Source organism: Patiria miniata, unplaced genomic scaffold (assembly GCF_015706575.1).
Source record: "Patiria miniata isolate m_02_andy unplaced genomic scaffold, ASM1570657v1 HiC_scaffold_3, whole genome shotgun sequence".
NCBI lineage: Eukaryota > Metazoa > Echinodermata > Asteroidea > Valvatida > Asterinidae > Patiria > Patiria miniata.
Genome location: NW_024037069.1, coordinates 33,731,673 through 33,757,612, shown reverse-complemented (window position 1 = coordinate 33,757,612; position 25,940 = coordinate 33,731,673). Strand labels below are relative to the sequence as shown.

General features: G+C 38.8%; 1 protein-coding gene across 1 annotated transcript; it reads left to right on the top strand.

Moving 5' to 3' along the window:
* Positions 1-1,636: 1,636 nt before the first annotated feature.
* Positions 1,637-17,642, top strand: LOC119736727 (angiopoietin-1 receptor-like). The gene is made up of 30 exons (XM_038210739.1): positions 1,637-1,706; positions 2,800-2,910; positions 4,798-4,887; positions 5,320-5,586; positions 6,243-6,566; positions 7,287-7,550; positions 7,639-7,773; positions 7,890-8,045; positions 8,272-8,367; positions 8,589-8,630; positions 8,903-9,208; positions 9,325-9,615; positions 9,715-9,999; positions 10,135-10,352; positions 10,782-10,851; positions 11,158-11,264; positions 11,866-12,067; positions 12,325-12,427; positions 12,837-13,080; positions 13,430-13,469; positions 13,561-13,709; positions 13,979-14,222; positions 14,432-14,542; positions 15,104-15,288; positions 15,603-15,716; positions 16,365-16,435; positions 16,573-16,613; positions 16,908-17,004; positions 17,250-17,355; positions 17,580-17,642. Exons 1-30 carry the CDS (start codon positions 1,637-1,639, stop codon positions 17,640-17,642), a joined length of 4,602 nt encoding a protein of 1,533 aa, XP_038066667.1.
* The last annotated feature ends 8,298 nt before the right edge of the window (positions 17,643-25,940 follow it).

The window sequence follows — 25,940 nt, the reverse complement described above, 5'->3', positions numbered from 1 at the left end:
CCTATGAAAATCGGAATTATTGTTTAAACCCTCTCACGTGACCGGTCACTCTCCTAATCATCACCCTTAGGCATGTGCAATACTACCAATGAGTCTGTATTTCATAGAATTCTAAATTCACGGTACACCAGTATGAAGTGCACCCCTTAATGTCCGATTATTGCCCCCCTCATTTTTTTTGCCGGTTGTTCTTTTAGCACGGATGGTTTTGCAGCGAATATGTTATCAGCCTCCCCCTTTCAAATTTGTCTGGCGACGCTTCTGTGTTCATGAAACCTTTTGCAGCCAAAAAATAGAAAGTACGTCATGGCGTCATGTCCATCATAGGAAGATGGTGTGAGGCCTCCCACGCCCTCCCCGCCCCCTTTTTTTGATTTTTTTTTTCGGATGCCAGGTTTCCTTTAAGCACGGATGGTCTGTCGACGACTGATCTATCTGATCTACGTAAGATACTTTGAAATAATATGGCAGACTCAGTGTGAGGGCGTCCTACAAAAGATACGTAAGATACTTTGAAATAATATGGCAAACTCAGTAAGAGGGCGTCCTACAAAATATTTCGCCCCAAACAAATAGCGCCCTCCTTTATTTAGAGTACAAACAAATGAATGAATGAGGATTAGGGAAAATAGTGGGTCCACGATTGCCCGGTGTTTACAAAGATGGGTGTGAGGGGGGGGGGGGGCAAACCCAACAAGTTTTCTCGGCTTTTGGGGAGGGAATTCGCTTAGTAGATTTTTCGATACTGAAATGTATACAGAAATCGGTGATGTCAACCAGGAAGTAATTGGGGTAAAAGGGGTCAACCAGGAAGTAACTGTAAAAAATACACAGTTCAATTACAATGCAGTATTTATTTCATCGAAAATTACACGATGACTCAAGCTAGACTGGGGACCTGTCCGACCTGTTCTATATTCTGAATTAATATTACATATCAGTGGCGTACCTAAGGGAGAGGGGAAGGGGGAACATGGGAGGTGGGGCACAGGGGAGGGGGAGGGGGAGGGGGAGGCGAGGGTTTGGGGAATCGTGTTGCCCAGTGGATATCCGTGCCCCCACTAAAAAATGTGTGCACCCCCCGGTGCCCCCTCACAAGTTCGACCCTAGATACGTAACTGATATATATGTGTGAATAAATTAATTACTAAATATTAAATATTAAATCGAGCACGATTGTCCTGGTGAAGGTTAACTTGTTTCCTGGCGACGTTTTGCAATTGTAACTATTTATATTTATTGAAAGCGTCAAAGCACTTTACAAGCGGTACCTACCTACCCTGACCCGGAATGGAACAGTCGGAATGTAACAGCACCCAGTCTTACCAGGATTCCAGTGAATTACCATAATGCCAGGCTATGTTCAGTATTAGTTTAATATCAACAGTGCAAACTAAATGCGCTTGTGATGTGAATGTGCAATTGAAGCGGCACTGTACTTATGAATATAACCATCACTGTACGGTTTAAAGTCTGGACTTTTCTATTATAAACAGTCATTTGAGTTCGCAAGAGGAAATTGACACTAGTGCGATACACAAGGAAGTACATCTACAAGTTGCATGAAATGTGTAGAACTGAAAAGGTTAAAGTCATCCCTGTCGTCAGAACATTTTCCAAGGGATAAAAATCAGACATGACGTCTCAATATGGACACTTTACCATCTTTTCACTGCTTCTGTTTCTGCTCCTCACTCAAACAGGAGGTAAGTTTGATCATCAAGGAAATGAACAGTGTCAGACATTGACGTCATTCTGGATTTTATTTGGGCAAACATGTTATTTGGTTAAGAGTTGTTGCCATAATGGGTGAATAACAGTTTAGTTTCACAAAAGGCACAAGATCCTTGTTTCTGGGGAAATGTAAACACGTTCTGATTTTGTTTGTTCAATGACATGTAGTTTTCGTTAATCTTGCAATTATTTATAATGCCATTTTTATGTAAATTATCCTTCAAAAATAAGGAAGTATTTAATCGAGGTTGTTGCTGTTCAATCATGGAGATATGCATGGTTCAATCTGGTAGTTGTTTTGTTATAAAGATAGACCTGATTCTTTCCCAAAATCTGCCGTCTGATTCAGGAATGGTTATTTTGACATGCATGTACAACACTCCATGTATTACTATTGCTCCATATAACTGCATGATTTATTTAGCAACTTGTGAAAACCAAATACAAGGTGAACATTACGATATGATTATATTTTTGTTTTATCCCAGACCTTAGCCGAGCTGAGAATTGTTCAAGGGATAACTTCTCTTTTTTTCCACAACAATAAAATGAAGGTTGATAAGTTTTTACCGCCTCCACTGTGAATAACGAATGCTTCTCTCAAAATATTATTGTTTACAATTTAAGGAATTTCGATGATCACGTCACATTTTTTTAAAATTTAAGCTATCCTTAAATTTGCCCGCATCTAGCACCTACAGCGCGGCCACGATTCGTTCAGTACAAACTAATTGAGTTTAAAAACGAAAACGAGTTTGCAATCCACCTCTTAAAGCTAAGGTTAGCTTGATGATTTACAGCATATTTCCAGAGTGTGGTAAGAACGCATTCTGTGACTCCACAAAATGAAGGTTTGGTTAATAGTTTTATGTCACACATGAATCTGAAACGGCAAAACATAATGTCACTCCAAAACAAATCTAACAAAATACGAATCGCATTCACGTATTTCATGTTCAATCGCCAAGATACTGTCCCAAGCTGCCTTCGTGTGGTAGGGTTTAAATGGCATTCTATTATGAAAATTGAAAGTATGGACACTGTTAATAATATCCTTTAACACAGGTCTGGCCCTCGATCTGCGGAACAAGCCGACTAGTCAGAGTACAACGTTTGCACTTGATGTGCCTGCGGAGAATGCAGTAGATGGCGATCGAAGCACCATTACACACACAAGTAAAAGTTGTTTTCTTTTAAAAAGAGTTGTCCTTTTTTGTTAAATAAACTAGTGTAATTATTATTTGCGTCTATCAGGGTCAGGACGGAGGGGGGGGGGATTATTTTTTTATGTACTCCGTCACTTTTCAAGCAGGGAGGGATATCAAATAATTTGTTACCAGCCCTTCCCCACTTTTGTCCACCCCCTTCCCACTTTTGTCTACCCCCCCCCCAACTAAACGTTGTAGGCGAATATTTCATTTAAGGTCATCTTTGTTCATTAAGTTAAAAAACACCTTTGACTTGGTTAAATGGAATCGGGCCCCATATTCAGCGTGTTCTTTTTGATAAATTTGTACATGAGTTCATTTGTAGTGGGTCTGGTAGGTTACATAACGATACTAAATAAGGTATAGCCACAAACATCAACTGTGAACCTACCGGACGTTTCAGGCGCGGATCCAGAGGGGTGGTTTCGACCCCCCCCCCCCAGCTCTGTCTAAAAAAATTTCCATACAAATTCCTAACAAAGAAAAAAGAAGTCGACCCCCCCCCCTGCTGTGACACCCAAAAAAAATTATACTGGTATAATGTCTGCCTGTTCAAAATACGGTACATGTTTTTGTAATCTAGTGTTAATAATTAATAAGAATTTGAACAGCGCCCCCTATTGAAATATGGAACCCCCCCCCCCCCAGTTTTGGATTTAACTAAGGCCAAGTGTCCGGAGAAATAAAAACTTGTGTACATTTTAAGAATTTCTGCTGATGAAACACCCCCCTGCGAACATTCCTGGATCCGCCCCTGCGTTTAAAATAGAGTATGAAATGAAACCCCATTTATTTGTTTGTTTAATAATCCTCAATTCAGACATTATTTGGTTAGATTAATAGATGGTCAGCTCATGAAGTGCTTGTAGAAACCGATAGGTACACTAGTTTGGAATTAAACCAACGTATTTGTCCACACTGTCTGGAAGAGGTAGAAACAGAAATGCATTTTTTTATGTTCCTGTCCCATGTACAATTCTTTGAGAAAAACAAACAAGTAAAATACCGCTTGTAAAGGCAATGCAGATTGCAGTTTTTTATCGAAAAAAAAGACAAATTCATTTTTGTCATGACATCTAGGATAAAATTTAAATGCATTGTTTAGCCAATTTTTTTTTTCTTTCGGCTAAATTAAAATATATTAATCTTACGAGTGTAAAATGAAAAATCTTAGCTTACTCCTATGTCATGATTTGAAATTAAATTGTTTATTTAAACTTTTGATGTAACCCTTCTCAGGATAACGGGGTATGCTCCTTTGTGGAATAAAACAACAAACAACAAACAAAAAAATAACTGCTAGTTCTTGTATATAGCGCCAAATCCGTCAAATTTGACACTCAAGGCGCTTCACAGAAATAAAAATAAACCAGTAAAAAATGTAAAACATCTAAATTATATACAAAGGAAAACCCTTTAAAATAAGTGGGTATACATTCATGTTAGATTGTCCTCTTTTTGAACAGAGATGTTGTACTTATAGCTTCTATATTTTTTTCGGAACATTCATCCGTTTCGCTAATGTCATATGCAAAATGGGTTGATAATTCGACCAGTGCTGGTCGAATTATCAACTGCCTACACTCTTGAGCGAATTCTTCCCAATAGTTTGTCAGTTTTTACCCAATTCAACCCAATATCAGGAAATTTCAATGTCGGGTAATACTTTGCCCAACAGTTTTGTGCCATGTCTCGACGGTACCCCATGCCGAACACGTTTACGTATTACTATATTAAAATGATACCTCGATAATCAAGTAAAATTAGTATGATAAACAATTGTTGGACGCCACAACGTTTAAACACCCTTTCTCTAAACGAGGCAATGTAAACAAATGTGTTATTTATGTTACAGTTCGTGCCCCGAATCAGTGGTGGAGAGTAGATCTGGAGGCTATCTACTGTTTGAAGAAAATTACAATATTCAACAGAGTCGATTGCTGTGGTAGGTTCTCTATGCATACTTTCTAAACCAAGTTCGTAGAAAACAAAATTCTTCTTTTTGGCGTTCGCCTTCAGCGTTATCCATCCAGCTTTTATCGCATAAAACTGATGAAATTTTACCATCAATATAATTCACCCGAACTGACTCGGCTGAGTTTTGCTCCACGTGTCATTTTTTTATGTTGGAAATCAGTCTTTTCCAATGCTTATTATAATGACCTCTCGAAAATAAATGTTAAAAATCCTCCAATAACGAACCGGTTGAGGTTTGGAAAAAAAGCAATACCAACTTTGAAACATAGCGAACATTGTATTTTTTGTTTCTTAAATGAGTGGTGTCGCTCCAATATCGGGGTTCTTCAGTAACCAGGGAAGTGCAAAATCTGCGGTGAATATAATTCTGATTACTTTACCGCTTTACAAATGACTGCAGGTCACAGATTGACAGGTGCCGTGCTGCGGGCTGGTTTGGATCCATCAGATCTCTCACAGAACACACAGATAGGAGATGCAGTCCCAAGTTCTCAGGCAACTAATGGAGCAGTGATTGATTTCATCGCGGATCCCATCGTCTCTGCTAGATACGTCAGTGTGGAAAAAAAAAATTCATCTAGATATACATATAATATTCTGAGTCTTGCCGAAGTCATGGTGGAGGAAATCCAAGACACTGAGGAGACTTCTACTGTTGAAGGTAAAAGTAATAAAAATATGTTTGCAAACAAAGAAAATATATTATGTGTGTTGTTATGAATATTCGTCAAGAGCGCAATGACATCGTGGTTCATGATACATTTTCAATATCTTCATCATTTCGCATAATGAATATTTGTATGGAAAAAATAAACAATCGAAAAAGGATTCCTAACTTCACAAATGATTAACATTTTTAGTTGCTAAATTTCTTTGGCGAATTACCAAGCATATATCGTAGTTGGTCTTGGGTAATAAGGTCGAGCCCATGTTAACTTTTATTAATGGAATTTGTTTTCATTAGGTCAATTTTATGCAAAAGTTGACACGGCTTAAGATAGTTTGAAAATTTATGAAATCTTTACAGCTACAAGCACCGCAACCTCACATGGCTGTGGTATCAAATGAAAGGGGACAACAAGGCCTTTTATTTGATTGTTGTGCCAGTGTGATGCAATATAGTAATGTGTATATGATGTCAAAGGTTGGGGTGGGGGCTACAAAATATGGATTTTAAGGTGGTCATTTTTTGGCACCTGGTTTTTACATGCAAAATGCAAGTGTTATAATTGTGATTTTTTTGTTTTATTGTGATGATTTGTCCCAATCCAGCAGACCTATGGCAATGTTAAAACATGTCAATGCATTCATTTAACTCCCCAGATATCGGTGTGGATTTTACTCTTGTGGTCAACCCCGCTCGTCTTGGCCAGACTGGAGACGACAATGCAGTCATCCAAGCTTACAAGGGTCCTAACTATGCCTCCGCTGGGATAATCTTCGGCAGACAACTGACCACAGGAGGTAGCAATGTCAAACTACCAGCAGGATCGATGGTTGTGAATGATCCACAGACGATATGTGCAGTTACATTGTCCAGTACGTTACCTGAATCAGCTGGTATTGACCGAACGGGTGTCTTCTACGCTCAAGCTCTCAAAAATGAAAACGTGACCAGGATACAGACAATCATATTGAACAAAGATGGTGAGCTGATAGAAGCCTACCTCCGTTATCTGTTATCACCTCTTTACTTTCATTTCATTTCATTTGAAATCATTCTATGCTTGTGTTCTTTCTTTCTCGTTACATTAATGTATACAGGGTGAGTCAAAAAAACGAAACCCAAATGTCGGGGCCAATGTTTTAGTAAAGTTCTGCATGCAGCACCTTCAAAATCTAGGATATAAAAGCCCAATTCACAAGCTTTCTTTTAGCACAAATATCATTCAAATCACATCTGTACTTTTCAAGTTACGGAATTTTAAACACAACCACCTTTAAAAGTTCTGTTCACGGATCACAAGAGGGTATGTGTTCTTTCAGCAAAACAAAACAAAATAACGTGAATTGTTTTCGTTTTGCTGAAAGAACGCACACTTTTTTTGTGATCCGTGGACAGAACTTTAAAACAGTGGTTGTGTTTAAAATTGCTTAACTGGAAAAGTACAGAAGTGATTGAATTGATTCTTGTACTAAAAAGAAAGCTTATTAATCGGGCTTTCATATCCTAAATTTTGAAAGTGCTTCATGGAGAACTTCACTAAAACAATTGTCCCGACATTTGGATTTCGCTTTTTTTTTTACTCGCCCTGTAGAGTTGTATTAACAGATTAGAGGCTAGGGATGATTTTAACGTAATTCCTTATAAGAAGCCATGATTAGTAGTTAATAGCACTGAACTAACTGATCATGACCTCACTGCAGACAACACAGTTCATTCACGACCTACACAGCGAACACAGATTGCCAACATCGGAGAGTTGGTGACACTACAGATGGAGAATGTGAATTCACCCAACAGTAACTACAGATGGAGGCATGATGGAGGTGACGTCATCACAGCTTGGAACAACCAGCTCATTGTGACTATCAGTAATGTTGTTGCAGATGATGGAGGAATATACAGGTGCTTCGTCTCTGGCCAAGAAAGTCAACAATTTCATGGATTCATGAGACTTATTGTAAGAGGTAGGTTTTCAACACTTCCGCCCACCGACTTTTCTAGTAAAATGCTACTTTAAAAGTCTCGTAACGTTTTATTTGTTGTTGTTAAAAGGGTGTCCTGTGGGTGTGTGGGGCCCGCCTTCCTGTCAGAACACCTGTCGTCGATGCTACAATGGAGGTATCTGTGATGACAACACGGGAACGTGTATCTGCGCTCCAGGATTCAGCGGAAAAAACTGTCAGCAAGGTAACATTCTTCGCCTTTTTATTTGGTACTAATGTTGAACATGTTATTTATAATATAAAACAAATATGTTGATTTCATTAAATATAATACTGGATTTGTTGTTGTCTTACATCCAGTTCACGGGCGTCACGTCTTTGGCCAGAATGCTAGTCATACCTGTTCTGATAGCACTGATCCACACAATGACGCTTGCCGGGGTCTGTTGTTTTGTTCTCCTGATCCTTACGGATGCTCCTGTGCTGCTGGGTATATGGGACTAGACTGCATGCAAGGTATAAGAAATTATCAAAAGAGGGTGTAGAATTTCGTGTAGGTTTTTTAGCTAGTTGGTTTTTACATTCAGACCCTGGGTGTGAAGATTTCCCTAAAAAGCACCCCTAATTTTCCTAATTTAATTTTTTATCGTAGATATTTTTGTCAAACAGTCGCTGTTGAGCCTTGCTAATTCGTTCCGTATATAAAGCATGCAGTATGAGTATTTTTTGTTTTCGCATATAGAATGTACTGAAGGGAAGTATGGAGCCGACTGTAAGCAGACATGCCACTGTCCATCTGGAGATTCCTGCGAAATTGATACAGGAGAATGTACTGGGAGTAAGAAAACGTAGACTTGTATTGCAATAAAGCTTGTTAAAGGAAATGTTTTCTTTTAAATTAAAAGTGAAAGTAAAATTTGTTTATAAAAAATAAAATTAATCGAACTCCCAAGCACACCATAATTATTGCAATGTGAAATTCAATGTATAGTGTATAGATAAGTTTCATCCTGATAAACCGACATACCTAAGTTTATAGTCTTGTATCTTTTCTTCCAGATTGCATACCACCATACTTTGGAAGTAATTGCCAGTGTTCTAGTAAGTTCATTGAATCTTTTTTCAGTTACAAACGCTCTCAACCGAGATGTTACAGATACGTGGATGGAAGTTATGAACAAAACAACAAAACCATCAGATAGTTGAAGTAAACACGATTGGAAGAATTTTGGGCAGATGATTACGACATGGCAGCCTCTCGAGGAAGGCGATGGGTAAAACAGCAAAAGAAGGTCAAAAAACAACTGCTCCAACTTTTTATATGAACATTTTAAGTGCTCCGTGTAATTGTTTCACCGTCTATTTAATTGCAGCTATCAATGGCGTTCTTGGGCTGAAAGCGTTTTCAAACGATCCTGATCAACTACAAGTTTCCTGGCAACCAGATGCATGTGTCTCTGGCTACATACTGGTGTATGCATTGACAAACAGAGGCCAATGTGAAGAGATTGAATCTCCACAGCGGGTACCACTGCCAGGTCCACTCGATGGTCAAACTACCAGTCATGTCATCACTGGTTTGATATCTAGTTCAACCTATATGGTATACATTCGCCCACAGTACAGTGGTACGCAAGGACCAGAAACATCGATGCCTGGAACAACAATAAAACAAGAAAGTAAGAAAGAGCTAACGAAATGGAACAATTTCGATTGTTATCACCTTTGAGCTGACAAAAATAATTTAAGACAACCTGTGATTAAACGCTCCTTTATTTATTGATTTTTTTTTCAGATCCATCCGTTTCCCCTGTGATTGTGACGTCTTTCGATTCTACCAGTGTCACACTCAGCTGGCGTGAGGTGTACTGTGCCAACTACTCCGTCCAGTATGCACTGACAAACAAAGACGGTTGCCAACCTATCAACCCACTAAACTTCATCCAGCACTGCATGTGTTCTGGAACCAATTCAACCGTGATACCTGGTCTGTTTGCCAATTCGATGTATGAAATCCGAGTCACAGCCTACGTGGATGGAAGCCCCGGACCAACAGTTCAAACAAGTGTTACAACCAGCACCAAAGGTAGACATCTCCTAGTCATCCACCCACAACTTGCTGAGGCGGTTTCAGTAAGAATCAAGTCACTTAAATTTGATTCATTTTTCATTTGTTTTATCTTAGTACCATCTGAACCACCGCAGCAAGTTGCCGTCACTTCACAGAAACGCAGCCTGACTTTTTCCTGGAGTCAGCCAACTTGCGGAAGCAGAGGTGGCATCATCACAGGCTACACGTACAAGCTGAGTGGACCAGGATCACAACTCATCTTAGATGTATCGACAGCCGAACAAGTTGAGATAGATGGCTTAATCCCCTTCACTAACTACAGTTTTCAAGTTTCCGCAAACACCATTGCTGGGGCCGGGCCTTACAGTGGTGTTGTCGTTCAGAGAACTGCTGAAGCAAGTAAGCACTGCTTACAAATATCCAAACCTCAATCAATATTCCATATTATGAGATCGAACTGCTGCCTTTCGTCATTTCGAAGATTTTAGATACTTGCACTTACGCTCAGATACTTTTTTGGACAATTTTCAACAGAGCCCACAGTACCTTTGAATGTCGTCATCAAGAACGTTGATGACGTATCCATCACTCTCCAGTGGTCAGAGCCCGACCCTCCACAAGGAATCATCATCCATTACAACATTAGGTACTGGAGGAGTGGACAGTCAGGAAACCCAACGGTTATCAACGACGTGGTGCAATTGGTGCATGAGATAACGGGCCTCGAAGCGAATGTGACATACTTCGTGCGGGTATGTTCGATACTTTTTGGTGTCTGATGTGTCTGTTACACTTACAGTTTCAATCGAATTGCTTAATCATTGCATACATACTAATGAACCCGAGCAAGTAATCACTGTACACTCAAGGAGGCCCCTTCAATTGTTAAAACCATTGTACCTGCTACAATACTGTACAAACAACTGCTCAGCAGCTAGCACTTTGCTTTCGGCTTTAAAAGTGGTCTAGATAGCGTGCCCGACTGCCCAGATTGGTATATAATATATGATCAATCATGCTGACCACCTGGAAACAACATGCAAGGAAGAAGTTCCTATACAAGAAATCCACCTCTTCCTGTGGCTTACACTTATCGACTCGACATCAAAATTGCTCAGTTCGTTTCTTGTTGGTTCGTCTTGAGAGGGGAAGAATTGAAACGTTTGATATCTTGTTGTCAGGTGCAAGCTGAGACGTCGGTTGGTGTAGGACCCTGGAGTAATGAAGTCACTGCAGTGACCAGAATACGAGGTATCAGTCATTTTGTACGCCCTTTACTTTGACAAATTTGATTTTGTTTGATAAAAAAGAAACCAGCTATGTCTTTGGATATGTCTGTGATCAAGAAAATCTCGCCCGTATTTGTAGTTGCCAAAGTTCCAGACATAATTAATGCTCTTGACACGATATTTGGACGTGGCCTAATTAACCAATAGGTAGATGCCTAAATCCAACTCAGGACTGTATGCTGCTCCAGTACGGTACTTCAGGGAAGAACAGATTCAACTTATAACATTTAAAGCTAAATCAATGTCAATATTTTTGTTTTGTTTACAGAACCTGGACCCATCCAGTATCTTTATTGGACAGACAGAACTGAATCCACAATCGCCTTGGACTGGGAGCCGCCGCTTAATCCGAATGGACAAATACAAAGATACATAGTACGTCTTTTTTATTTCTCATTAGTAGCAAAGCAGACAACGCTAGTCAAGCCTAGTACAGGTGTTCCTAGATCGCAGAAATTCCATATGGGTGATTAAGAATGCTAAACAATTTGGACAATAAGCTATAACCTTGTGGTAACTTGGTGGAAATGAATCAAAAATCACTTTTGGTCGTACATATGGAGACCTTACTTATATTATATACATGTACCCTGATGGTGAGGGACATATGCGAGTCTGATTTACAGAGTTGAACATTTGGACTAGCGACTAGCCAACTCTGTGTTACAGTATTAAATGTTAACACGTACATGTATGTAAAAGTTAGTTAGGTAGTAACATTAGAGGCCTATTCTATTCTAGCAAGGAAAATCTTGCTGCAACATTTTATCTTAATATGTAAAAGCCATTGAAAGTAAATCCGTACATTCATGAACTCACTGTTAAACTGCCCCTTTAACCTTTGGAAGTTATTTTGCCGAGGGTAATATAGAGCAACAATAGATCGTCTGCCTTTAATGTACAATATCTCGAATGCATATTTGGCATAATATACGTGACTTCTTTTTCATCAAAATCCTACATTTTAAAATCACAGGTGGAGTACCGAGCGACAGACAAGCCTCATCAACCTGGTTTCACTGCACCTGACGAATACGAAAAGAATCAAGTGGAGAGTCCGCCATTTGTGAAAGACAATCTGGAGCCTGGTACAAAGTATGAGTTCAGAGTGGCAGCGGAGAATCAGTTGTTCATAGGACGTGATGCAGTCTTGGAAGTTTATACCAAACCACAATCAGGTAAGGGAATGCAATTATGTTGTACATGGAATAGCCATTAATATTTTGTCATAACAGTGGAAGGAACAACAAATACAAACAGATTCAATCTCATAGTATGAAAAAAAGCCTAACAATTTAGAGCGTTTAGTTGTCATTAATTTTGGAAAATGGTAAAATCCAACAAGTATGGATCTCCATAGATTTTATAGTTGAAATCGTTCTCCACTGTTAATATTGTAGATGTTAACGATTATTTCAATTATACTGTGCCATAGATCTTCCTGCACCGCCTCAACCGATTTCATACCAAGACGACACCACAGATACTACCGTCACTATTGGTATAACTACCGCAGTATCTGGTGATGACTTCATTGAGTGAGTACCATACTGGAATGCATTCGGTTTGTTGGAATGCATCAAATGCTAATAAAATCAAAATGTTAATAAAATAAATATGTTAATATTGTGTAACACTTATCTTGCAAAATAAAAACAAACTGCTTCTCATCATCCATTTAAATTTAACCGAAATTCAAACAAGGACAGATGTTGTGCAATTTTAGAATAATGTCACGTCAGTTTTCTCCATAGGTGTGAATTTTAGAAGTCGACAAACATTGTTAACATTAATGAATATCTCCATTGGTCTCCTTTCCTCTTGAAAACTTTATTGAAGTTTGCAATTCTAATTTTACAGTATGTGCCATTAATATACAATTATATGACCCATTTTGAGTTTTTGTATAAAATGTAACAAATTAAGCTAATCGTTCATATATTGCAGATCGTACGTCGTTCATGTCAAGAAAACCAGGTCTTCATCGGTCATCAGGAGAGATGTTCTTATTCCAAGTCATTTCGTGGATTCCCCCAATGACTACATAGCAGCAGAACTCCCTAAAGGGGGCGTTTTCGATAAATTTGTAGTGGGGGACACCAAAATGTACGGTGGTTACTATAACGCCCCGCTGCAGACGGGTGCTGTGTACAACATTCGTGTTGGGTCTGTCAGTAAGGGCAACGAATCGGTACGTACTTTAATTCGTCAGTGCTTCTGTTTTAAAACAAAATTAAAATATAATTGCGTTTGCCGACTGGTCCTAATTCCCCCAATTTAATAGTGCCTTAAGTAATTTGGCAAATTGGCTTTCATTTCAAGCTCCAGATTGGAATGAGTTTTCCTGAGGCTGGAGATTTGAATCTCACATCAATTGATTTCTTTGTTTTTCCTAGGATTTAAATTTTTGTTGTTATATTGGAGATCCGTAATAAACGACAACATGATTTTTCTCTACCTTTTTTTTCTGGTCTCGAAATGTTATTGTTGTCACATTTATTTCATAGCTCTAAACAAACTCTTTTGGCTTTATTATCTAGGTGGCCGATGTTGAATTTTCAGAGCCGCTGACTATCAAAGGTAAGATTTTCAATTGTTTAGCAGTTACAATAATTGTTTGATTTCGAGGACTATATTGAATGTGTTTTTATTTAAACCTCTTTTGTTGCAGTTGAGCAAGCGAGTTCCAATTCAGGGCCTATTATCGCTGCTACTGTACTTGGGATTGTCGTGTTCATCTTGGTTGTGATTGTCGTCGTCATATTCATCCTGTGGAAAAAACGTAGCACGGGTCGTTCACAAACTGCGACAGACGAACTGGTAAGTCATTAGCATACATGTATAGCTGATACAATAACACACACAATTCCTATAACCGTGAACTGTTAATAAGTCAAGGACTTTTTTTCCATGACAATTATGTTTACGTCGAGGTCCAGGGGAAATTCGTGTTTTTTATTATTCAATTAAAAACAAGAACCTGATAAAAGTTATCCACTAATTCTCTGCTTATGTTTTACGTACGGTGGTTTGGAGGTTGTTTCATGATAAGCTTCGTTACATTTTTCTTGTCTTTTTTAATTTATAAGGTTCTCTCTGAAAACCCAAGATCTAAAATCAAGAAAATGGAGTCACTTAATGAGAACAACACCGACCCCGTTGTCTATGAAGATATTGGGCTCCTTCCAAGCTGGGCGTCTCAACTGGAAATCAAACGGGGGAATTTGATCATCGATGATGAGATTCTTGGTAAGGGTAACTTTGGTGAGGTACGCGCAGGAGGCGTGAAGATTAAAGGGAAAGTCACCAAAACAGCCATCAAAACAATGAAAGGTAAGACATTGGAATATAGTGAATACTATTTGTATTATATGCAACTTCAGATGTAAATTAATATGCAAATCAATTTTGATATTCAAAGTTACTAATACTGATAACTTGAATGTAAAAAAATCGCCTAATAAAAGATGCGATACCACCAGTGATAATTAAATTTACATAACGTACAATAATTTGTATCTAACATATATTTCTGTGTACAGGGAGTGTTTCAGAATCTACCCGGGATGATTTTCTGAAGGAAATACAGACAATGGCAGGCATTCAGCCCCATCCCAATGTCGTTGGTCTACTGGGTGCATGCATGCACGAAGGTACATCGGTAGTCATTTACCCAATCCTGTTTTCCGACCGTATTTCTTCTTCACATTTTCTTTACCATTACACGACATACCACCCCAAAAGATGTATTAAAGTTTGATTCTTCAGATTGAATTATAGAGAGTGATTTTTTAATACAAAAAACCCAGTCAACTCTTGTAAATCTGGTTCCAATTCTTTTAAATAGAATTGTCATACATCCGCCGAATTTAGCCCATTCATTGGCTTAAGGGGAAGGCCTTATCCTATAAGATGAGCCTGAGCACTCCTGGGCTCATAAGTGTGTGTTGTCTTTGTCTACGTGCCTAGGCCAACCAATGTCATGCAAGCAGCATCTCCACTGGACACTAAGCTGGTCAGCCACATTGCTTTGCACATTCACAGCGATTCATGAAATAGAATACCATACAAATGTATGAGGAATAAACTGACCCTAAAGTCCTTACACTTTCCGCTAAAATAGTATGCGATGAACAGCATTTGAAAGTTTCACCATTATAATTAAAATCAGGAAAACACATTTTGAAGTCAATATGTTTCCATTGTGTTGATAGCGATTATATACGTGGCGCTTGAGTTTCTACCTAATGGCAACCTCCGGGATTATCTGAGGAGTACTCGCCCTAAGCAGCAAGGGGCAACTGGCTCTCAAGATGATGTGTCGCCGCTGACTTCTTCCAACCTGCTCAAGTTTGGTCTGGATGTGGCCATAGGAATGGAACATCTGTCCAACACGGGGGCAAGTCACACATTCAACAAAACAGATAAACAAAAATGAACGCTCAAAACTGGAGAAACTATATGTATTTTTTTAATTAATGTGCTGTAAAAACTAGATTCTGCATATGTACTTTAATTGGAGACGAAAAGGAGGATTCTGTTTGGATCGTTTGTAATTTTAAAATTGTTAACTCAATTTGTGTTCCTATTTACTAGCTGTTAGTATATAGGTAATGATTAAAATTTGAGTGGATACAGAGACGTAATGAATAAAAAAATCCTTTGGAATACATTTGTAATACAATAATTCATTAATGACAATTTTGTATTTAGATAATCCACCGTGACTTGGCTGCAAGGAACATCCTTCTCTCTGAAGATCTGACTGCCAAAGTGTCTGACTTTGGCCTTTCCAGAGGAGAAGACATCTATGTCCAGAAATCCTCGGTAAATTAAGATGACATTAACAAAAAAAAATTGTTTCTACAATGTTCACGACATTGTTTTGTATAATATTATTGATAAATAAGTAATTTAAAGGGAATATACATCATTTGCTTTTGCTGTACTTTTCAGAAATGGGTGGAATTTGGGGGTTGTAAATACATAGCAAATATAGTTACACTGACTTTTTTGAGGTTTTGGGTTCGAAAATGCTATAAAAACCAAGAAAAACAATCATTTTCCTGTAGTCTGGTTCCCTGACTCCATTTAAGAAGAAACAGAGCAGTTTACATATATAGGGGAATTGTAAGGTCAGGGAACCAGTCTAGCTGGCTTGTACCCGTTCATAGGTGTGTAAACAATTGCAAACAAGTGCGATGGTCAACTGAGGCCAGTATTTGAAAAAAAAAGCCAGTTTTTCCGACGCTGATCGGCCGATCGGCGTTGGAAAATGATACAAAAATACCCCTTTTTTTGAAAATGACAGTATACCAGGTGCCATGATTTTACAGGATGCTTTACACTGTCATTCACTAACAGTCCAGCAAGGTATTTCAAAATGATTTGGTAGTTTTATTTTTTTATGTTTGCAAATGTTGTATTTTCACTTTAAAATGTTAAATAACTTTTAGTTATTCCTTTGTTCATTAGACCAGGATTCCCGTTCGTTGGTTGGCCATCGAATCTTTGACGCGTCGTGTCTACAAGTCCAAGAGCGATGTGTAAGTTGAACAAATTATGAAAATAATTATATCCTGCTAATTTATGACCTATGACGAGGCATGTGTTCATGGTTTTGGAGAAGATACTTTGTCCGTTTTGTGTTTTACTCTGCTTTATCTTCAATCGCACCATCCAGGTGGTCCTTTGGCATCTTGCTCTGGGAGATTGTGACGTACGGTAGGTGCTTCATTTCTCATCTTCTCATCGTGTTTTTGCGTTTCTCCACAACTTGTTTTTAAGTGATAGCATTTATCTGAAATCTACTACTACTGCAGCAAATAAGATACTTTGAACAGAGCACAGTTTACTCATACGTATACCTTTATAAAATTTAATTATACAGTGTCCACGTTCAAGAAACATAAGTAGCTACAAAACAAGTTTGTTTTTGTATCTATGTTTCCATTTCTGATGGAATTAAAAGGATATGGATAATTTGCAGTCTGGCTTATTCATAACTTATTGTTTTAGGATCCACCCCATACCCTGGTATTGAGAGCAAGTCACTGGCCCAAAGACTGCTGGATGGATATCGCATGCCCAAGCCGGAAAACTGCGCTGATGAAATGTAAGGAAAACCAAGCCTATTCTCCTGGATCAGTGCACTGTAAAAAACACCGTTCTGTTTGACTGGGAACAGTCAAACTTGCACCGGATTTTGAGGGAGTAATTATTAATAAATAAGTGTTCTAATAGTTCACAAGCTCGTCTATTGCTGCCATCTTTTTATATGGCTCAAATTCTATTATCCGTTTGGCTTGATCACTCACAAACCAAGGTTTATAATTGTTTTCTCCTCGATATTTTACCAAGTTACGATGTGATGTTGAAGTGTTGGCAGGAGCAACCTAGCAAGCGACCCAGTTTCAGAAAACTGGTTGAAATTCTGGAGGACATGAACCGCAATCAGGATGCAAATGTACGTATAATTGGGAACTAATGCCAAATGTGCCCGTTACTCTGATTAAGAGCTTTATTTAGTTGCATTTTTTTTCAAAGTCGATTTCTTTCTAAAACTCGATACTACAAGATATGTCTGAATAAGATTTGTAACATAACTTAAGTTATATTTTCTTAATTGAAGGGTTATTACTTGGTGTTCTCAATGATGCATTTTAGTACGTTATAACCTTGATTTTGCAGGATTACTTGTCACCAACTGTCTGCGAGAATTTCACCATCAAGCCTGAGTTTGACGATAACTAGATGAATGTGATGATCGCTCACATGCCAGCTCAGCCAATCATCGCCAGGTGCTGGCGCGATATTAAGCAAATCTAATCAATTATATGAAAAAACTCTAGAATTATGGAAACATTGTTCTGTAATTTTAAATTTCAGTGCAAATCATGGACGATGTGCTCATACCAATGATTTTACGCGATACTAATACTTCACTGTGTTACCTAATGTCCTACTTTGATGTTTTTTTTTAAACTTCAAATCCAAAGAAAACTCAACAGGGGTACACACAAATTATATACTGTGTTATAAACTTTTTTCTAAGATATATATGCATAAAGGTCCCATTTTAGTTAAATTGAGTAATAGTTAAACTTAACAACGGAAACAAAATAATAAAGTAAAAATTATATCAAGTTATTTTCTTGTAATACAATATCACTACATAGACAAGAAAAAGACAAAAAATTAATAGCCGTAAAATTATATCAAGATATTTTCTTGTAATACAATATCATTACTCAGTCATATTCCAGAGTAACGTATAAAGCGCTGATGTTAAAATCGTGTAACTTTATATTTAATAAAGCAAATTTATAACAATTTACACTGTCGACAACATCTTGGTTTGAGAAGGAGAAATCTTTTCTTTAGATTCAAACAAATATCACGGCATCACTGATGAGCGGAATAGGGATGACACTAGTTTGAAGATTCTGAAGTATTTTTCAAGACTTTAATTTGATCCATTTTTACCACATTTTCTTAACTTGAACTCCTTTCTTTTAAAGTGTTTTTTCTTTAGGGCTTCCATCGAAACACATCCGGTTGGGAAACCTCGTTTTTTAATTTAAATTTGTTTTGAAAAGCCACTTAGTTTTCGTCGTGTGTTTATCAAGGGCGGATCCAGAACACAATTTTGGGGGGGGGCAAAAAAAAAATTTGGTCCCCCCCAAAAAAGTGGGTCTCAAAAATTACGGCGTGGGGTTCGGGGCCCGTGAGGGCCCCGAAAAATTTTTGGATTCTAGATGCTCTGTGGTGCGATCTGAGGCAATTTCTGACCACTTTAACCAATTTTTTTTGAGGAAAAGATGGTGGTGTACTCATTGCCTGCCTTTATTGCGATGTCACATAAAAAAAAAAAAATAATTGGTTTCGTTTTGGGGGGGGGGGCATGGCCCCCTTTGGCCCCCCCCCCCCCCTGGATCCGCCCTTGGTGTTTATTACAATATTGAGGATTACTCAGACGCTAGTTGTGTAAAAAATCCTAGCAAAAAGGTTGTTATAAAGACAGTAAGTTTACTCGAAGCATGCATAGTTACTCTCAGTCTGACGTGAACTGAAGCCAGGACAAATCAGTCGATGTTTACTGATATTACGAACAGCACAATTCTAGAAGAAGCCCACTAGATACGTCATGCCAGATACGTTAGTAACTTTGCAAACGTTAGTAACGTATGCACATGTTTTGCAGTAATTCATTAAATCAAGTGCACATTAATTGTGTACTATAAAATCCACTTATTATATATACGGTTTATATTTTGTTTTGGTATGTTGCAAACAGGAAAAAACACTGTAAAAAAATGTTTATCCACACCCCTTTTCCCTGCACAGTTTACATGGTTTAGTAGACTAATATGCATTTGAATTGATACTTACAAATTTCATCATCGAGTTTTTGATAAAAATGGAAAAAAGGGACTTGTTGTAACATCGGAATCGTCCTAGATGCTCTTCAACATCTTACAGTGTATGTTGATGCTGATATTTCTTCTAAAATGGGAGTAATTGTACGGCTTAAAATCAATCGGATGGAAAGGAAAACAAAAGAGGGCGCACTGCCATTGATAACATTTCTTTCAGGAAGTAACTGGTAAAAAAAAAAAAAAAAATGATTGCCTACGGTAATCGGTTTTGTTTTTGTTTGGTTTTAAAGTACACAGGGTAATCATTAAGTAAATACAATTAACGTATTGTATTTTCAAGTCAAGTGTGTAATTATTACAAGTCATTGTGGGTGCGGAGGGGTTAGGATGTAACTCTCCCGTTTGCCCAATTAACATGCGCCGGTGTCGTATGAAAATCGGACTCTTAAGAAAATCGGAATCCTTGATTAAACCCTCTCACGTGTCCGGTCGCTCTCCTAATCATCACCACTTAGGCATGCGCAATACTACCAATGAGTCCGTATTTCATAGAGTCCTAAATTCACGCTACACTGGTATGAAGTGCACCCTATAATGTCCGATGATTTTCCATCATAGGAAGATGGTGTGAGGCCTCCCCCACTCCGTTTTGGATTTTGACTTTCCGATGCCGGGTGTCCTTTTAGCAAGGATGGTATGTCGGCGAATAAGTTATCACCCTCCATCCCCCCCCCCCCCCCCCATTTCAACGATGTCTGGTGACGAAGAGTTTTCTGGAATATTGAGGAAGGGAAGAATCCCGGTACATACCGTTATTTCGTTTTACCGTTTTGGCATCTCTTCAAAAACAAAACTGTAAACAAACAATTGACCGTTTTGTCATTTTACAGTTTTGAAAAACGACATAACGGTCTGTCCCGGGATTGGGAAGTCTCTAATTGATGGTTTAGTAGATTTGTCGATACTGAAATTGATACTGAAATTGGTGATGTATTTGGCTATCCTTCAAGGACTGTAATATTGTCAGTATGGGGACTCATTAAAACAACGAAATTGCGCTACTCTTTGAATATTTACTTCTAAAAGCTGAATAAACACTCGTGGTCCTTCATAAAGAGCAGTTCTATAGCTTAATATCCCATTATAAAGAAAGATGTGAATATCAAGAGGTATCTCATGCGTTTGAATTTGGATCAAACCGAAACTCAAAAATCAATTAAAACGAACCAATACTGGCTGTAAAGTCCGGGTCTATCTCTCGAAAACTAATATTATACTGACTTGGCACGAGGAAATAAAGTGACACCATAAACAGTGTTTTGTGCAATGCACAAGGAAGTACATGTAGTATGGCAGAGTGCAAGACAAAGTTGTATTATGCAGGCATATACAAACGGCATCGGATCCATCTGCAAACGTTATATTCAACCCCGCCTTATCATTTCCTAAGGGATGAAATGGTCCTTTATAAAGAGCAGGTCTGTTGCTTATCATCCAATTATAAAAAGGATCTGGACATCAAGAGGTATTTTGTGTGTGGTTTCCGGATCATAACAAAACTCTGAAACGGAAAGAAAACGAAACACAAACTGGCTGTGTTTATTCTGGGTTTAGGTCAAAAGTTGTTGAATAACATCTTAACTTTTCAACCAGGAAGCAACTGCATGGTACAAAGGAATACAGTGAAATTTTTAGAAAGAACTACATAATGACTCAACGTGGACTGGGTATCTGCCCGGCCTGCCTTGTGTTCTAAATCATTATTTCATTGAGCATGTATATGCCATTAAATCGAGCACGATTGGCCTGCTAAGGGGTAATTTGCCCCCTTTTGTTGTTATGTGTTTTAATGTATTCTTTATTGAAAGCATCACGGCAATTTACAACCAGTACTTTTATCCCCTCACTTTTACAAATAGTCCTATACGCCCTGATCCCCAAACCTAGATGCGCTTTTGTCAGAATGAACTGTGGTCCTACCGGGTACCAGTCATTACTCTGCTAGGATATTTTCAGCAAGTTGTCAACAGTCCAAACCAAGAATACTGTCATGTGAATGTGCATTTGAAGCTACAATGTTCTTATTAATAGAATTGTAGAAAAAAAAACAATTCAGTTGTATTGCAAATACAACTGTTACTACGGTGTAAGTTTCGGGCCTATTCCACGTAAAGTAATATTATACTGATTTGGCACCAGGAAGTAGAGTGACACCAGTACCATATGTCAGTGTCTTGTGCAATACACACGGAAGTACATGTAGCTTTGCAGACAGCAAGGCAAAGTCTTGTGAACATTTCAAAGGGCTAAAATCAGACATGGCGTTTCAACATGGAGATTTTTGCCACGTTGCCGTACTTTCATGGCTTCTGTTTCTGCTGCTCTCTCAAAAAAGAGGTAAGTCTGACAAACAAAAGTCTACTACCACATACAACAACAGTGTCAGACATTGACGACGTATTGGACTTTAGTCTCAATGTGTAGCGACTGATGTTGTTGCCACTAGTGGAGTACATCAAATGACAAAGGACACATTGTTTCATAATGGTAAACATTTTAATTTGTGTTAAGTGACATTAACTCTAAATTCGGTAAACATCTTTAACTGACGAGGAAGTACTAAATCTCCGTTCCTGATAGCGTATATAGTCTTACTATTTGTGATAAAAAAGCCTGAACTTCACAAGTCTGAGTATCATCCGTTCATCGCGGACTCCGCTCTTAATAAACGCGTAATCATTATGTGCAGATTGTAATGCTTTGTTTTCCATGTCAGGTCTGAACCCACTTTCCATAACTTATTACAGACCGCAGAAGACCAATATACACTGCTTTCAAAGAAAAGCGAGATACAGGTGAAAACGCTTACTGAGCACCAGTGTTGTAGTCGAGGCCACAACCTCCGAGGCCAAGGCCAAGGCTGAGGCCACAACCTCCGCGGCCACAACCTCCGAGGCCAAGGCCGAGGCCGAGGCCAGCTATTAAAACACGGAATAAAATATAAATCACTAACACAAAGCTAAGATTGTGTTGGAGTTTTAACATCTTTGTAGTTGAATTCACTGACCTTTGGAGTGCCTGGCTTACAAATTTACAGCTTGCAATGTGTTTCCTCTTGTAGGGAGTCCGGGTAATTCTATTTTTTAAAGACAGAACTCTCAAGTTGTGTATCACCAAAAAGTAAATTACACAACAAAGTCAATGGAGATTAAATCAGCTTCATAAGTGTTTGCACTTTGGAGATATAATAATTTAAATGGCCAAATTTGGAGTTTCAATTCTGTAAGATTTACATTATTTACTTATAGCATGCTTTATAAATATCAAATTTTCCAAACCTATCAAAATGTTTAATAATCATAGGAATCCCCATTAAATAAACAACAACTCGATTTTTGAATCAGGTTTTTACCACTCATAACCAAACAGTTACGATCCCCCCCCCCCCGGACCTTCGCACTGTCCAGGCGCGCGCCGAGCAAACACCGCGATGCCACCAGAAAATGCCAGACGGCCCGCCGTCGCGCACGGGCAAAGTATCGTTTCAATCGCGCTCCACACAACGCAGCACACGGAAGAAGTGTCCACGCATTACCACTGTTAACACTGCGTGCCAGACAAAGCCCCGCTCCACACTACACGGCAAAACGGAACATGAGTGCACGCGTTATTACTGTTACCGCGTGCCAGACTACATAAGTCTGGCACCAATCCCATCCGCGTACAATAACATGCGGTAGTAGACTAGTCTGGTTGCAGTGTTGTACAAAATTTTCTCGTTTCGCCTCTGTACCCAACTTTTAAAAATGATTTGCGGCAAGGTGCGGCAAGCTTTTAATCATTTCTTATTATAGGCCACTGTTTTAATAAAAGTCTGACCTTTCTAGGTACGAGTGTACTAGTCCGTACCATTTTTTTTTTCATAAAGACATGATAAAAACAGTTACGATTCATCAAGTAGATATTTTTACACGGTGGTTTAATTAATCAGTTTGGGCTCACACGGTAATGTTTGGCGCAATCGGTCGATATGGAAAGTGCGATTTCAGAATTCGTTTTTCCATCCAAATGAATTCAAAGTTCTGAATTAATGTTTTAATAATAGGAGTCAGTATTCCTCGTGGTACCAGGATACATTTTTGTATTTTTAGAGCCATGTCAACATTACACGTATTAGCACGGTTTGAAATTGACTAATTTTGCGTGATTACAGATATACGGCCAAAACAACTGGACTCCCTACCTCTTGCCATGATTTTAAAATTCTTCGAAGACATTGGATCCAAATTGGATGATCCAAAAATTCGTGGTCATTTTGATGAACTGAGTGATATCCTGCACGCACATGGAAAGCTGAAGCGCAGGCTAGGCGAAGATGCTACGTATATGAGTACGTTCAATGCAACCATTATCAGTGTGTTCATTCGTGCGTATATAACTTTCGTTTCACGGAACCCACTGCGGCAGAATCTTGAGGGTTTGATACGGTAAAAAAAATAAAATTAATTACATGTTAAATAGAAAACACATCAAAATTGGCGGCCTCGAGCCGGCCTCGACCAATTCGCTGAGGCCGGAAGGCTCCGAGGCCGAGGCCTTGCACTCTGAGGCCAAGGCCGAGGCCGAGGCCATGAAAATCGGCCTCGTTGCCGGCCTCGAGGCCGGCCTCGAGGCCGAGGCCGGCCTCGAGACCTCCAACACTGCTGAGCACGCATTTTGTTTTGTTTTGGTATTATTATTTATTTTCTTGTTCCACAAGCCTTCAAGGTTAAATGCGACTTTGTCTTCGTGCAATATTGCCGAACCTCTTTGTTTATATTATTAACACTTGCTATTGAACCCTGTGATCAATTTTAGTATCGTTAAAGGCAACATTTTTCAAACATCAAAAATCAAAACTACCAAATTGTTATGAAATGCTTTTAACTTAAGTGAATAATAGTCTCAAGAGTCCCGTGCAAAATTGGCACCTGGTTTGCTCGGATTTTCAAGAAAGTGGAATTTATGTATACATGTCCAATGATGGTCGGTCTACAAAATCGTTAGAAAACTTGCCCTTTTTTTCAAATACTGCCCCAAATTTACCATATTTAGTTACTCTACACTTTGTGTGAATCGGTTTCACATCCGTTAACGCGTGCAATCTCTTACCTGACAATTCCCCGAGTCCAGTGTTGTTGTCGAGTACATTTTTACTGTGTTGTAGTCAGTTCTTTGTTGCCGAGTACAGGTCTCCGAGTACGAGTACTTGTACTTCCTATTACATTAACTTCGGCACAAAAGTGCCACAAATTCTTCACGGGCCGACACATTTTAACAAGCAAACGTGGACGGAACAATTTGCAGCGTGACAGATTCGTGATAGTACTAGGCCTGCGTTTATCTGTGGGCCTGACGTATAAGACCAGACCCCGGCTTAGGCACCGTCTCTTTCTCCATTCATGCCGGTTGGGAATGGGGCTGGACCCGGAAGGGAGCCGAAACCAGGGTTCGTAAACGGCATTGACCGAAACAGCCCAGTTAATCGAACGACCATTTTCAGGAACACTTCGGCGTTTCACGTACATGATTGGTCATTATGCCCACATACGGTAAATGGGTCATTGTGCGTAGGCTAATTGGACCAGGCCCAGGCAGACCGATATACAAACCCACTTTAATTCCGGCTAGCTGTTAATTGTGTTTCTCTGGACGTGCGCAGAGGAAAGTTCGATTTCTTCGCAAGCCAATCCATTTCAAACTGAAAGTATTGATAAAATAAGGCCGTGGTATTACAGACAAACTTTTTTTTTGATAACTGCTATTCGAGTACGAGAACCTTGATGTTCGAGTACAATTTCGACATGTCAAGTACGAGTACTCGACCAAAAAAGGACTCGAGTACTACTTGAGTACAAAGTACGAGTACTAGCAACAAAAATGCTCAAGACTATAAATTGCTCCAATTCTCCTGAAGTAAGTTCAGGAAACCAGAAAAGTAGAACAGCATTGATTCTTTAGTTTTTCTAGCATCTATGTGTCTGTGTCGCCATATTTGCTTTGAAATACTAATCCCCAAGTCCATCCATTTCTAAAAAACAATAACAGCAAAAGCAAATGTTGTATACACATGTATGATGGTAACATTTAGTCCGAAACAATAAAAAAAAAATCACAGTGGCTTGCGGAAATATGGAACAAAATCGGCGGGTGTTCTCTAATGCGGCGCACTTGATCAAAAGTCGGACATTCCCCAATGAACTTTCCAGAATTTGTTTTAAACAGTACCATCTCCACTCACATATTCAGTTCCAATTTAGTCTTATTATCATTATTATTATTAATATTATTTTTTGGTGGGGGGGTGGGGCGGATCGAATTTTAAAAGGATTCACTGCACACTTCCAAATCAAATCGTGAAAAAGATTCTCTCTTATCTTTTACGGCAGGGTAACTCGAGCTTTTAATTGAGAAAGTTAAGAGCTTGATGAAATAACACTTTCTGTGATGTTTTAGGTACAATGTTTGTTCTGTCTAGCAAGGCACTGTGAGTGAAAATCACAGCGCCCCACCTCAGGAGCCGCGATAAGTATCAATAATAATGAAATAAAAACTATACTTATTATCCTGTAATAATGAATTTTGACAGGGGTTTCGCCCTCAATCTGCGGAAGAAGCAGACTAGTCAGAGTTC

Coding starts and splice junctions, on each gene's coding strand:
- LOC119736727 (XM_038210739.1), top strand. CDS start 1,637: ATGACGTCTCAATATGGACACTTTACCATCTTTTCACTGCTTCTGTTT. Junction 6,567..7,286: donor AATCATATTGAACAAAGATG/GTGAGCTGATAG, acceptor ACCTCACTGCAG/ACAACACAGTTCATTCACGA. Junction 17,005..17,249: donor GAAAACTGCGCTGATGAAAT/GTAAGGAAAACC, acceptor TATTTTACCAAG/TTACGATGTGATGTTGAAGT.